General features: G+C 45.4%; 6 protein-coding genes across 9 annotated transcripts; 3 read left to right on the forward strand and 3 right to left on the reverse strand.

Moving 5' to 3' along the window:
- Positions 1-112: 112 nt before the first annotated feature.
- LOC6605400 (differentially expressed in FDCP 8 homolog) lies at positions 113-1,821 on the forward strand. The gene is made up of 2 exons (XM_002030197.2): positions 113-962; positions 1,015-1,821. Exons 1-2 carry the CDS (start codon positions 209-211, stop codon positions 1,731-1,733), a joined length of 1,473 nt encoding a protein of 490 aa, XP_002030233.1. The 5' UTR covers positions 113-208; the 3' UTR covers positions 1,734-1,821.
- On the reverse strand, positions 1,749-4,679 carry LOC6605401 (protein KRI1 homolog). Its single transcript, XM_002030198.2, has 4 exons — positions 4,505-4,679; positions 2,937-4,438; positions 2,711-2,874; positions 1,749-2,645 (listed from the first exon to the last, which is right to left on the reverse strand). Exons 1-4 carry the CDS (start codon positions 4,620-4,622, stop codon positions 1,856-1,858), a joined length of 2,574 nt encoding a protein of 857 aa, XP_002030234.1. The 5' UTR covers positions 4,623-4,679; the 3' UTR covers positions 1,749-1,855.
- Positions 4,680-4,918: 239 nt separating this feature from the next.
- On the forward strand, positions 4,919-5,548 carry LOC6605402 (autophagy protein 12-like). Its single transcript, XM_002030199.2, has 3 exons — positions 4,919-5,079; positions 5,147-5,283; positions 5,341-5,548. The coding sequence occupies exons 1-3, from the start codon at positions 5,004-5,006 to the stop codon at positions 5,461-5,463; spliced, it is 336 nt and encodes a 111-aa protein (XP_002030235.1). The 5' UTR covers positions 4,919-5,003; the 3' UTR covers positions 5,464-5,548.
- LOC6605403 (NADH dehydrogenase [ubiquinone] 1 beta subcomplex subunit 5, mitochondrial) lies at positions 5,541-6,517 on the reverse strand. The gene is made up of 4 exons (XM_002030200.2): positions 6,344-6,517; positions 6,043-6,272; positions 5,826-5,932; positions 5,541-5,766 (listed from the first exon to the last, which is right to left on the reverse strand). Exons 1-4 carry the CDS (start codon positions 6,426-6,428, stop codon positions 5,628-5,630), a joined length of 561 nt encoding a protein of 186 aa, XP_002030236.1. The 5' UTR covers positions 6,429-6,517; the 3' UTR covers positions 5,541-5,627.
- Positions 6,518-6,866: 349 nt separating this feature from the next.
- LOC6605404 (rho GTPase-activating protein 68F) lies at positions 6,867-11,470 on the forward strand. Of its 4 annotated transcripts, XM_032717604.1 has the most exons (7): positions 6,868-6,971; positions 8,055-8,220; positions 9,224-9,255; positions 9,336-9,461; positions 9,534-9,569; positions 9,627-9,822; positions 9,886-11,470. In XM_032717604.1, the coding sequence occupies exons 5-7, from the start codon at positions 9,542-9,544 to the stop codon at positions 10,919-10,921; spliced, it is 1,260 nt and encodes a 419-aa protein (XP_032573495.1). In that variant the 5' UTR covers positions 6,868-6,971; positions 8,055-8,220; positions 9,224-9,255; positions 9,336-9,461; positions 9,534-9,541; the 3' UTR covers positions 10,922-11,470. The 4 variants fall into 4 exon arrangements, with proteins under 4 accessions (XP_032573494.1, XP_032573495.1, XP_002030237.1 ...); XM_032717603.1 differs by lacking the exon at positions 9,224-9,255 and having other exon boundaries at positions 6,867-6,971; positions 9,537-9,569; XM_002030201.2 differs by lacking the exon at positions 9,224-9,255.
- A 52-nt stretch (positions 11,471-11,522) lies between these two features.
- LOC6605405 (eukaryotic translation initiation factor 3 subunit L) lies at positions 11,523-14,077 on the reverse strand. Its single transcript, XM_002030202.2, has 4 exons — positions 13,809-14,077; positions 12,853-13,331; positions 11,826-12,798; positions 11,523-11,766 (listed from the first exon to the last, which is right to left on the reverse strand). Exons 1-4 carry the CDS (start codon positions 13,839-13,841, stop codon positions 11,632-11,634), a joined length of 1,620 nt encoding a protein of 539 aa, XP_002030238.1. The 5' UTR covers positions 13,842-14,077; the 3' UTR covers positions 11,523-11,631.
- Between the last annotated feature and the right edge of the window lie 20 nt (positions 14,078-14,097).

Here is a 14,097-nt window from a genome sequence, read left to right on the forward strand (position 1 = left end):
TTTATCATTATTTTATAAAATTTAATATTAATAATTAAACCTCACACTTTTTCTGTCACTGTATTAAGGTGCATTCCAGGGATGCGTACAACCACCTGCAGTTAGGCCCGTGAACGGTAACTAGTTCGCTCATCTGCACCACTTGCTCGCATCCCTGGTCGGTAAAAAAAACAGACACAAAGACTTGTTTTGTTGTTCTTCCCCAAAAATGAGCTCCTGGAAGGACAGTCTCACCAGCATTCCGGGCACGGTTGCGCAGTTGATTAACGAGAGCGCCAGCAACCTGTTGCACGCCTCATCCTCGCTGGGATCAACAGTTGGCCTTGGAGGCTCTGGCTCAACTGGATCTGGATCCGAGGGCGGAGGCTCCGAGGAAAGTGGCCCACAAAGTGCGGAGTACAGGGCGTTGCCCATTCCTGCGTCCTTGGTGCGCGAGCAGTGGCGCCTGATCTTCACCAGCGATGCCAATATCCAGGATCTGCAGGCGGCCATAGCCCATTGCAGGGATCTCGTCCTGCTGAGCGAGGAACTCAGCGAGGAGCGTCGCTGGTTGGTGCGGCACCTGGTGGATCTGCGCTACTCACTGCAGGAGCTGGAGGAGGCCCAGGAGCAGCATTCCCTGTCCTCGGACATGGTCGTCATGAATGCCATACGTGCTGTGGTGGGTCATCATTTTGTGCCCCACCACCCGCATCATGGCAAACGGAATCGCCTGCAGGCAGCCGCCAAGAGGAACTACTGTGACCACTGCACCACCATTATTTGGAGCGTCGTGCAGAACTCGTACGTGTGCAGCGATTGCGGATTCCTGGTCCATCAGAAGTGCATCGATGGCGTGAAGAGGGTTTGTGCCCATGTCCTGGTTTCAGAGCGGCAGCATCCCATTTCGGAGATATGTCCGGAAATCGGACTCACCTCCCAGGGATACAAGTGCGCCGAGTGCGGAACGATGCTTAATATAAGTAAGTTAATGCTGCTCTTTCGCTTCCAAAAATTTAGACTCTTTCCTCGTAGAAAATACCTGGGTTGAACCACGTCTATGCGATTACAGTGGATTGTACTACTGCCCTCGCTGCAACTGGAACGACAGCAACTTCATACCAGCCCGCATAATCCACAATTGGGACTTTTCGCCACGCAGAGTGTCGCGCACAGCGCTTCAAGAGATTAGGTTGTTCCTAAACAAACCGCTCATTCGCTTGGAGGAGGACAATCCCAAGCTGTTTGTGTTCGTAGAAAAATTGTGTGCGGTAAAGAAACTGCGGCAGAATCTGGTGCATATGCGCCACTATCTGGCTGCCTGCAAGATTGCCAGCGAGTTGAAGCTGGTAGATCAGCAACTGGGTGTCCGGCGACATCTGGCCCAGTCCAATGAGTTCTATTCCTTAAGTGATCTCAGCCAGGTGGAATCTGGAGCGCTCAGCGAATTCCTGCAAGGAGTTTTCAAGGCATTCAATGATCACATACGATCCTGCCCCATGTGCCTTGCCCAAGCGTACATCTGCGAGATTTGTAGCAACAACGAGGTGATCTTTCCCTTCGACGATGGCTGCATCAAGTGTGATCAGTGCAATTCCATCTTCCATCGAGTCTGCCTCACGCGCAAAAATATGATTTGCCCCAAGTGCATCCGCATCCAAGAGCGGCGCCTTCAATTGGATCGCATGAAGAGCACCGAGGACGATGATGATGATGGAGTGGCCACCGATGATGAGGTGACTGCCGCGGAATAACTGATCAAATCAGAGTTCATTGTGCTGTGTTGGTTTTTAATATGTTATCATATGTACATAAAATGTAACTATAAAATGTATAACTATATATCAACTTTTATTCTTAGATTTATTGTAACTCTTCACTTATCCTTCTTTCCATATTTTTCCCGCTTGTGGAACTTTCTGGGGTTTATGCCATATGCCTTTAATCGATCGTCGGTTATTCCACCATTTTTACTTTGCTTGTTTTTCGCCTTAAAGTTGTTAGTTTTCTTTGTTGGGAAAGGCGCACTTGGCTTTTCGTTTGATTTCTTAAAGGGATTGGGGCCGTTAGCGTTTCTCGGTCCCTTTTTGTTTCCACCTTGATTTTTATGAATTGGTGGCAGCTCCTGCCTTTGTTGGGATTTCAATTGTGGCTTATTGAAAGGGTTATTTCCATTTGATTTTTCTGCGTTTGCAGGCGCACTCTCCGAAGTTTTAAAAGGTTGTTTCGACTTTGTCTGTGCACTTTTGTTTGTTTGATTTTGAGGTTTTTGGAATCCATTTTGCATGTTTTTAGGATCTTTTTTGTTATTTTTAAAGGCATTATTGTTTTTCGTTTTCTCCGTGATTTGTGGATTGTTTCTAATTTCCTGGTTTGCGTCATCTTTGCCCTTTTTAGATGGAGTATCGGCATTTTTTTTGGAACCTTCGGCCTGGACATCTTCTGTAGATCCTTCCGCTTCCTGCTTTGGATTCTTGGAGCCACTTTCCTCTTTTGGAACTTTAGGGGCACTGGCAGCTGCTGCGGCAGCCTTGCGTTTCAGGCGTTTCCTCTTGGATTTGGACAGACCTTCCGTCGAGACTTGATTATTTTCGCCTGGAGCTGGCGCATCAGCAGCTGGTGTCACTGCTGGTTTCTCTTCTGCTGGCTGCTCCTCATCGTCAGAACTGCATGAGAGTCACGTTTTAGTACACACCCGTTCGAAATCGAAAGGATATTTGAAGTAACTTACCCTTCTCCATAAAGACTCTTGAATATCTTTCGCTTTAGATCTTCATTCTTGGCTTTCATCTTGTAGAGACGCTGCTCCTTTTTCTCCACGTGTTCCGGTCTGTTTTGGACAGCCTTCTTTAAGCTAGCCCACTGGTTAAGCTCCTTGTTCTTGGCCAGCAAGATCTATAAAACAGAAAAGATTACATATAATTTTTTGACTTTAACCAAGCTAATCGAAAATGTACCTCTTCTATCGTCAAACCAAAATCGTTTGGTGTGGTTTCCACATATTTAAATCGACACGGTTGATCCCCGATGATGTCCTCGCAATCCATTTGGTAGTACTCATCGATGTACTCACTGTACGTCTTTTCGTCCTCCGGATTGAACGCAGGCTTTTCGGCCTGGATCATCTCCATAAAGCGATTTCGTCTACCCTTTCGTCCTTTGCGACCACGAGTGTTTTCGATGAGCTCTTGTTGAAGTTGCTCCTTGGCCGTGGACGGATCGTATTCGCAATCCATGTTGAAGTCGTCGTCTTCGCAGTGTCCTTCATAATCCTCATCGCCCCCATTGGCGTGCTGTCTGGGATCGTAGTTATCCCAATCTTCCAGCACCAATTCATCGATGTCCGAGGGACATTCTGGTTTCTCCTCGCCTTCATCTACATTGTAGTACTCATCGTCGAAGAGCTCCTGCATTCGACGATCGTGGGCAGCCGGGTCAAAGTCCTCCTCGAGTTCTTCGTCCCGGAAACCGAGCTCATCGTTGCCCGTGACCGCCTTTAATTTGCGTATCTTTTCATCGATCTCCTTACGCTTCATTTCCTTGACCAGCTCCAATTCCTTCATCTTCTGCTGTTTCTCCTGATCCTTGCGCTCCTTTAGCTCCTTGCGTTTCTCTTTCCTCTTGTCATTCGTGCGACGTAGGGATTGTTCGATGGTTCGGGGATAGCGCTTTATGAAGTCCGCATCTGGCTCCTCAAAGCGGAAATTGTACTTGTGCTCAAACTCTGCCTGCTTCTCAAGTTCCTTTTCATCTTCCGAGAGCGGAGCAGCTTCGCCCACGATCTCATCGTAGGTAGGAATGGCGGACTCATCCGTGTTTGCGTAGCCCTTATTAAGGATGTAATCCCTGAGGAAACTCTCGCCCTGTGTCAGCTTGTTGCTGCTCCAGTACTGTTTTAGAGGCTCCAACTGCTTCTTGTCGGTTTCCTGAATCTCAGCTTGTTTTCCCGCCAGCCATTTGGCAAAGTCTGCCTCCTCGGCAGCTGTTTGCTCCTTGGTCTTGCTGCGCTTCTTGAATATACCTCCAAATTCCTCATCCTCACTGTCGTCTTCCTTGTTCATCACCTTCCGGAACTCGGCCTTCAGACGGCGCTCCTCCTCCACGGCGCTTGGCGACTGCGCACGTTGGAGTTCCTCGTGCTCTTTTTCCTGCTGCTCGTCATCCGAACTCTCGAACTTGCCATCATGCTCCAAAATTACCTTTCGTTCGTAGTCCTTCAACGTGACTGGCTTGGCTTTCTTCTTCTTTTTCGGAGACTCCCCATCCTTATCATCTTCATCGCCGGAGGACTCACTGAAGAATTTCGTACCCTTCTCGTAGATACGTGGATCTTTACTTTTCAGCGAGGACAGAGTCTTGAAGAAGTCGTGGTCGAATTTGGGGTCCACCTCGTCCTCCTCGGACGAAGAGCTGTCACTGTCGAATTCCGATTCGGAAACATCCAAACCACGATCCTTATCTGAGAAATATTAAGTAATCTAATTAACAAATGGGAAATGATCGTAAAACCGCATTCTGAATTTACATTTTTGTAGGAGCTCTTTCTTGCGCAGGATGTTGTAGGTCTTGGCATAGTCCTTGTTGGTGGACAGCTGCAGATCCTCCCCTTCGTCGTCGGAGCCCTCAAAAAGGTTATTATTCATAGTTTTGTTTATTTTCCTGGATTGTTTTATAAACTCCACACGTGTTACAATAACAGTCAAATGTAAAATAACATAGCCGCTGTTATCGCTAGAGGTGGAACATTTAATAATCAATTTTGAAAGTCTCAAAGTGATAGATAAATATAAAAATATGTTTAAATAAAAGAAAAAATACAAGAAAAGGAGAAAATAATTTCTTACAACAGAATCTGATGATATGCAGCATATTTTACTTAAATAATTAGCTGAATCCCTTATCTCCTGACACCTATCGATATTTTTTTCATAAAATTCTGATCTCTAACAGATTGTATTTTATTTACAATTGGCTGTTTTAATTCATTAATTAGGAGCTATTTGATTTAGTTACATTCCGAATAAATGGCAGAGACACTAGAATCCCAGGCGGCCCTGAGCACTTCCTCCTCCACACCTGCTGATAAGGATGGTTCCAAGAGTGAGAATCAAACCCAACTTCATATATTTTGCATTCGTTTTATCACAAAGACTTGCTTTCTTATCAGTTTGTATCCTTCTGAACGCCACTGGCAATGTGCCCATCATCAAGAAGCGAACTTGGACCGTGGATCCCAACAAGACAGTCAGCTGGATACAGAAGTTCATCCACAAGTTTCTGAAACTCGATGCCAGCGAGCAAATTGCAAGTAGTGAATGAAGTTCCGGAGAATCCTATCTAATGTGTGATCTTAATTTTTAGTTCCTGTACGTTAATCAGACATTTGCACCTGCCCCGGATCAGATAATCAAGAACCTGTACGAGTGCCATGGAACCAATGGGAAACTGGTGCTCTACTACTGCAAGAATCAGGCGTGGGGCTAAATCGATACGCACATGACTTTGCTAAGTCTTAAGTATTTATTCGACTACTGTGTAATTTGTATATTATTAAATGTGAATAAGCTGATATTGCGAAGTCGATTTCACACTTTATTTCCCACAAAACGGGAGCCTAACAATGGTATTTAAAGAATATTACAAGGGTTCTAGTCTCCGCGCAGAGCCTCCAGCTCGTCAGCAGCCTCTTTCGAAATCCTGTGGTATTTGGCCACCGATGGTCGGTAGTAGTAGGCCTGGTAATCGTTGCGCTCCGACATCTTGCGACGTACTTCGTCCTCAAGGAGCCTGAAAGAAAATATATTCGTTTACAATGGGATATTAGTTGGTTGTATCCTTCGCCTTACCGAATCTGGGCTTTTTCGTTCTCCTCGTAGAGATAGTGCAGGGATTTCTCGTAGTTTTGCTGCTCCGAGTTCAATATGTAGCGGGAAATAAAGCGCGTGATGGGGTGCTAGAAAATAAAGAGATATATTGAAATTACAATCATGTCAAATATAAGAAAGCGATAATTCAGGCTTAGTATCTTAGTGTCGGTCGGTTGTCGTTCCGAGCCCATCATACCTTCTCGTACTCCCAGTGCTTGGGCTCATAGCCCTCCGGAATCTCGGCGAGCTGCGCGGGTCCCACAAAGATGTTTGCGTAGAGAACCAATGCGGTGACTGGGATGACGCCGAGCATTACGTAAAAGTGTATCAGATCCTTGAACTTGTCCCACTGGAAACGGGATGGCTTGATGATCATTTGGTGGTGTCCATGATCGCCTCCCATCCTGCGCAGCTGTTGCTGCAGGGCTAGAAATACAGAGTATATGGTTGCGTAATGAGAAGTGTGTTTACGGCGGATATTTCCACGAAATGCTCACCATTCCGGCACGCGGGCTCCTGCAGGACAGCCCGGTAGCTGGCGAACTTCGCCGCCGGCGACAGCAAACGGCTCCAACCGACCATTTTTAAGTAGTTTTGCGTAAATCTCACTATATTTTGGAACTGGTCGTGTCAAAGTTGCGAGCAGCACGGCAAGCGGTCACACTTTTCGCAGACCGTTTGTCTGTTTTGATATATCGATAACAGCAGAGATGGCAGAGTGAGTTGGTTGTTGCTGCTCAAGAACTAAAAATGTTTAAAAAAATAAATAAATTGTTTATGTTAAGACGAACAATAGATTAAAATATTTCACAACGACTATTACGATCTAAATTTTTTTATAAAATCCATTTTGTTAGTCGTGGGAAGAAAACTATAAGCTTAATATTAGACATTGCCCATATATGTCAGACTAGAATCTAGTCACTATATAAATAGTTCTGAACGATATTTCGTGCATGGTGATTCGTGACACGAAAAAGTTTTTCTTGTGTTCGTTAGATTTGTGCTTTCTTGCACCACTAATGGGCTCGCCAAACCTAAGTTTGCCATCACTAACCATCGACAAAAACAACGTCGTCTGTCAGTATAAAATTAGCGAAGATTTTTTTCCCATACTGATAAAAGGTACTTTCCTGCTAAATCTGACTCAAAAACAGATTAAATACTTAACGGAAATGAGAAGCGCAAGCGTGATTAAAACAAATTCATCATTCGCTTAAAATGTGATGTTTTCTTGTGAATTATAGAAGTTCGTAACTTAGTATAACAAAAAAAGTAAATATCATTTAAGAAGACTAGACACAAATGCGCAGTTTACTTGCAATTAATCAGTTTTTGTTGCACAGAAATTGCGTTTTTTCCGTCAAGAAACTTGTGCAATTTTTATTTAACTCCTGCGTGTGTGTATGTGCAAACAGTGACGGGACACAGGCGCCTACTCCCATTTACAGTGGCGGCCTTAAGGATTTGTCACCCTTTGAAACAGTGGTGGCAAAAAACAGGAGACGTTACAGTGGTGTTAGAAAGGATGTGTACGAATCTCAGTTTACACTTGAAAATTAATAATTTATTCCCCAGTTAAAAATCAAATCACGTATTTGAAGTAAAGTCATACAAGCTGTATGTACAGTGCACTCTCACTAATGCGGACACCAATTTATAAATGCATAATAAATCTTGTTAATCCCCAGTTTTTCAAGTGTAAAGAATTTCCTGTCCTTTATATACTCAAGTTATCACAAGAATTTATCGCGACAATATATAACCATTTTTGGCAGAAACGAAGGAACTACGTTTCACTTAAAATTGTGACTTTTCTATGTGCTTTTGTGAAGCTTTTTGTCGAATTTGCGATAAGCAGCCTCTGTGTTTTTGTGTTATCTTTTTCAATTCACTTTACTTGAAACCGAAGTCGTGGCCACATTAAATGTCCCCACTGTATGTATGCATGTTTGAACATGAGAAATGGAGGCGGTGGGCGTCTTTCAGGGCCAAGTTAGCACTAAGACTTCGGGCAAAACCATTGATGTGAATGAATGTGAATCAGCAGTGCCATATAACCTGTACTATATCCAATACCAAGAAATAACCATCGAACAAGCAACCCAAACAACCAAAAGCCAAGAAAACTACATAGCTGGCTAATGACGTCATCGATAGAGTACTGGTACAACTGCTGCTTTTGGCTAATTTATTCTCACATTTCAGCCGCATACATTCTACATGCCAATAATCGAGCCCAACGACTGACTGAGCCACGTCCTGCGTCATCGCGAGTATTCCAATCACATCGAACGGATAGCACCTGAATCGGCATCCACCACCACCTCCACCGCCATGGACGCCCATTCGCGTTTCGCGCCGAGATTACCAGGTAAGTCCGCCGGCCCATCGGCCAAGTCATGCTTTTCGATTCGAATATATCTAGTTTTGATCTTTGGTTCTGTAACTGCTTAGCATTGCCATTGTCCAGTGATTTGCCTTATTTGAGCGTTCAGAAATAGTTCCCAAATACTAACTACATACTCTAATTAAAGACTTAATTGTAAAAGAATTATGTTTGATTGTCTAAATATAAAGTAACTAATTGTGGGTACACCATATGGAAACCCATTTTCCCATCTTTCTCTTTTAACTTTAAGCCCACAATGAAGATTATAAAAATGGGCCTAAAAATATATGAAATTAGGCCAGGTTTTCTATAATACCTCACCTCCAATCCGTGTTTCAAGTTTTGGGAGTCATTTCTTTGCGCTGCTTTATTTCGTTGTTTTCATTGCCGTATCGTAGTTTCTTTGAGGGGGGAAGTGCCCTCGTTCGAGAACTAACAGTTAAAGCCAGCAATTACGACTAATTTTGTGCCCCGACCCCTTGTGCCTTGCCCAACCCCCAACCACCGCCCGCTAACCAAGTTCTTTGTTTTTGGTATCAAGTTGCGCTAACCCTACTAACACCATTTCAAACTGCATTATCCAGCCTATGTGGGCAGCTCACCGTCTCCCTGTACATACATAACTTGCATTTTAAAACTATCCAATGTGGTTTGTTTGCTTGGTTTGTTGTGGATCCTATTTGTTAACTACTTTTCGCTAGCTGTGTTGTTGCCAATGTTTGTTGCCCGGTGTGGTTTGTGATCGTGTGTGTGTTTGCCCTAGCCCTTAATAGCCTTACTCTATAGTCTATAGTCTAATCGCCCTAGCTTAGAGTTTCCTAATCGTCTCTGTTCTGTTCTGTTCAGTAATCGTCTGCCAATTATATCGAAACCGTAAGACTGTTGATTATACAATCAGATGCCAATGTACTTAACAAATGAAATTTCTCTGATTCATGTCTATTCACTTACTCAAACTCAATCCGAACTAAACTTGTTGCCTCAGGCCGTCAAAATACTTAACTGAAAGCATTACTTGTAAGATTACGTTTTTGGAATACCAGTCCGCGCCAGGGAAACCTACGAGATTTATAAATGCTTTCCTCTCGCACCCCAAGGTCCCGCCATCAATCCGATCGTCGATAACTCGGACGAGCCCCAACCCAGTCTCTCCGATCTGCACGACTTCGAGCCGAAGCTAGAGTTTGATGATACCGAGCTGCTGGCTCCATCTCCGCTAGAAAGTAAGTGAAACGTTTAAGGTCACTAGGGAATCTACAAAATCATACTCAAACTAATTCTTTGATTTTTCCCAGAAGATGTTATGGTCGGTGATTTCGTTCTGGCCGAAGGTAAGTGGCTGATTCTACTCCTCCCGGCCAATGAATAACGTTTTGCATTACGCCTAGATCCAGAACTTGAGCCCGAGGAAGATGTAAATCCGCTGGAGGACGACTTCGAGGACCAACTCAGGGAGCAGTCTGAAAACTTTCAGACTCCCAGAAACAAATGCGATTTCCTGGGAACCGATAAGCAGGGTCGCCACATCTTTGGCATTTATGCATCCCGCTTTCCCGAAAAATCCCAACTGGAAGGATTTGTGCGGTAGGATTCATATTCGAGATAATTTTTTTGGTCAATCATCAACCAATTTCATTTGTCTATCAGGGAAATCATCAAGGAGATCGAACCGTTTGTGGAGAACGACTACATCTTGGTTTATTTCCATCAAGGCCTCAAGGAGGACAACAAACCATCCGCACAGTTCCTGTGGAATTCGTACAAGGAGCTCGATCGCAACTTCCGCAAGAATCTGAAGACGCTGTATGTGGTTCATCCGACGTGGTTCATACGAGTCATTTGGAACTTCTTTAGCCCCTTCATCAGCGACAAGTTCCGCAAGAAGCTAGTCTACATCTCCAGCTTGGACGAGCTGCGCCAGGCGCTCGGCCTGAACAAGCTGAAGCTGCCGGACAACATCTGCGACCTGGACGACAAACTGAACCCCAGCCGGAAGCCATCGACACCGCCGCCCAGCAGCAATATAAATGCATCCCGGCAGCAGCAGCACAAAATGGCGACGACGCATCAATTTGGTGTGCCCCTGAAATTCATTGTGATGAACAGTCCGTGCTTGAACTCCATTCCGCCAATTGTGCGCAAGTGCGTGGACTCGCTGTCCATAACGGGCGTGATCGATACGGAGGGCATATTCCGTCGATCGGGCAATCACTCGGAGATCATGGCGCTAAAGGAGCGCGTTAACCGCGGCGAGGATGTGGATCTGAAGAGCGTGAATGTCCACGTGATAGCCGGCCTGCTGAAGAGTTTCCTGCGCGATCTCGCCGAGCCGCTGCTCACCTTCGAGCTGTACGAGGACGTGACACGTTTCCTAGACTGGCCCAAGGAAGAGCGTTCGAGGAACGTGACGCAACTGATACGCGAAAAACTGCCAGAGGAGAACTACGAACTGTTCAAGTACATTGTCGAGTTCCTGGTCAGGGTGATGGACTGCGAGGATCTGAACAAGATGACCTCCTCCAACCTGGCCATCGTGTTCGGTCCGAATTTCCTGTGGTCGCGCAGCACCAGCACCTCCCTGGAGGAGATCGCTCCCATCAATGCTTTCGTCGACTTTGTGCTGCAGAACCACAAGGACATCTACTTGATCGACGTCAATCAGCGCACAGTGTCCGTCGACTAACGACTGGCCCGGCCAGCAACAAGTCCGTAATTGTAAATTGTTTGATTTTAATGTTAGTCGTAAGTGAACCAATGGTTAGCTAAAGAGAGAGCACACAAAAACGCAACAGAAACTAGAGAACAGAAGGCAATGTCGTGTATAAAGTGTACTTTACTCCTAAGTTGAATTTTAAACTGTGTGTATGTGTGTGGAACTGCTTGTAGCCCCAACTCCACGCCAACTCCCCCAACCCCCAAAATCACAATTATTTACCCCCAATAAGCGCTTAATACGATTGATTTACCAAAGAAATTTGCTCGTGTTCGCTACGCGACGAACAGGAGAGAAATTCTATATGAGATGTTATTATTATACTACGCATTAATTCAACGCACATTCCCCCATAACCGAAAACGAATCTTGGTTGCGTTGCTGCTGAAGGCACATGCCGCGCACAAGTGGAGTTGTGGCGAACTCAAAAATCGTACTGTGTAGTCTTGAATTTCCTTATAGTCATACAATTTTTATAAAATAACGGTATTGTTAAAAATAAAGCAAGTGTTAAAACAACGGATTGGATTCTTATTAAAAATTATAGAACTATTTAAATATTCAAGACAACTTTTGGGGACCAAACTTGCGCATGATCGCAAGCGATTTTTATTGATATCAAAACAAATCGGTCCAGTATGGAATATTAAATTTATCATTAAGTGTCACAAGGAGTCGGCTTAAATGTTGATGTTCTTCAGTTTGCGATTCAGATCGTTGAACTTAAGGATTTTACGCACAAAGAAGTCGCCATACCGATGTGAAACCTTGGTGTCGGCTATGTGAATCATGTCGTCGTCGATGTAGAAGTCCAACTAGAATATTAACGTATATTATTATTTGTACCATAAGAATCTTTCCATGTAAAACTCACCTCGGAGCCAGACTTGAATGTGCCCTCCAGGCCGCTGGGTCCCTTGCTCCACACCAGGTTGCGCATTTTGTGCTTGAAGCAAAGCAGGCGGATCAGCAGCTTCGACACGTCATCCTCGCTGGCGTTGGGATCGATGAAAGATGCCAGTTTGGTCAGCGGCAGGGTGGTGTACAGCTTCAGATACGAGCGCGTTGTGGGCAGATCCTTCTGTTGGCGCACCTCGTCCATGAAAACCAGCAACTGGTGCTCCATCGGGTCCTTGACGTAGTCGTCCATGGGTGCATCTACAGCTGGCGGGCAGGGGCTCACGAAACGTGGGCAGGCGAAGACAAAGAAGGACTTGAAGACCTCCAGATCACCGCATTGCATCTTAAACATGGCGTCGTGGTAGTTCTTTTCCCTGAGCACCTGCTGGATGGACTCGTCGATGCACTGGGGATGGAGCACCAGGCAGATGGCCAAAAGATGGTACATCTGCTCTGCCTGCTTGTTGATTTGATCGTTTTGGTATGAACGCGTGCTGTACAGCTGCTTGGTACGCTGGATGTACAGGAGGATATCAGAGAAGGTGCGGATGGCATCAGCGTAGCGGCGCATCATCATGTAGGCGAAGCCCACGTAGTACGACGTCGAGATTTGGCAGGCGGGGATGTGCGAGTAGGCGGACTTCTTGTGGATCTCAATGGGCTCCAGCACCTTGATGGCCTGGTAATAGTCACCCAACAGCGAGTGAACGCGCAGCAGTCCTACGAGGGAGAAGTATCCCAGCATCTTGTAGAAGGACAGTTTGCCAAAGTCACCGGCCACGGTCTGGGGATCAACGCCCTGCGAGATGGCCTCCAGCTGCTTCTTGATGTTCGAGATGTCCACGAGGGAATGCAGAACGTTGAGGATGCAGAGAATGCTCCACTCGTTGCTGTGGTTCACGCACAGCTGCTGGATCTCATCCTGCGATTTCTCCGTAAGGCGGGCGCTGCAAAAACGGAAGGTTAATCAAGTCCCACAGGCTGCAGAAACAGCTACATACCGGTACTGCGCAAAGTTCTGGAACTGATACACGAACTCATCCACCAACTCCCACAGCCAAATGTCGGGCAGCTCCAGCATCACTGGGTTCTGGGCCGAGATGATCAGGTTGAAGAAGTCGCAGTAGTTGAAGAACGAGTTGATCCTCTGCTCCAACTTGGGACCACCGGGGATGCGGGCGTGGATGTGGCGATAGTACAACTCCTTGTATAAGATCAGGAAGACCTTGTCGTTGTCCACGATAGCAGCCACCTCCTGCTCCTCGGGCCAAGCAGTCTTGTCGAAGTGGTGGTCGCTGATCTGCGGGAACGTGTTTTCGTACATGTTCTGGATGTCGTACAAGTTTCCCTCCTTGATCGCCTGGCAGAAGTTGATGAGGAAGTACTTGACGTTGTCCGGCATCCGGGCGGCGTAGTAGTTCCTCTCGTACTCCATGTCCAGTTGCGGGTCTCCGGTATGGGCGTAGTCATCGTAGTACTCCTGTAATATGGAAAAAACCCAATCAGTTTTTTGAAGCGGAATTTCAGGAAATATAGATCTACGACTCTCTGCATAAATGAGCTATTAAATAGAGTTAATCGCTTAAAGTGGATGGATTTGTGGATAGAATATTCATGTTCCTCCTTCTAAGGGTACAGACAAATCAGAAAGGTAGAAAGGTATTATTAAATGCACACCGATACCAATAATATACCACATGGCGCCGGAGCTTCAACCGAAATGCAGTATCTGTTTCCAAATAGCAAAGGAACTTGTCAAAGGGGTTGGCTACGGATTGCCAGTGGTTAATGGCTTATGATGATCTAAACACCAACTATGCCAAGTCGTAAAACGACTTTAAAATCATCCCAGTGAGTTTTGTATTTGTGCGAGGGCAACAAAAGATGGGTTATGTTGTCGGCGGAGTCCGGGGATTGGTTTCTCGAAAATGAATCATTGCTCGCTGGTTGCACTCACCGAATTGGTTGCGTATTCGTCTCCGCCGTACATTGTCGCTGTTTTATCCTTTCCGGGTTACACACAAAACGAAAAACCGATCAAATGCTGAGGAAATTGACAACACGCCAACAAATTTTTGGCGAAAAGAGGGCGAAACAGTGTGACCGACTATCGATAATGCTGCAGCTGAACTATCGATACTTTCACGCTCCTATCGATTTGGTATTTTAAATAATTATTTGTAAAATATGTATTTTAATTTGAATTTCTGGATAGATAGGACAACTAGATTTTTTTTTTAAATATT

This window comes from Drosophila sechellia, chromosome 3L (genome assembly GCF_004382195.2).
Source record: "Drosophila sechellia strain sech25 chromosome 3L, ASM438219v1, whole genome shotgun sequence".
Lineage (NCBI taxonomy): Eukaryota > Metazoa > Arthropoda > Insecta > Diptera > Drosophilidae > Drosophila > Drosophila sechellia.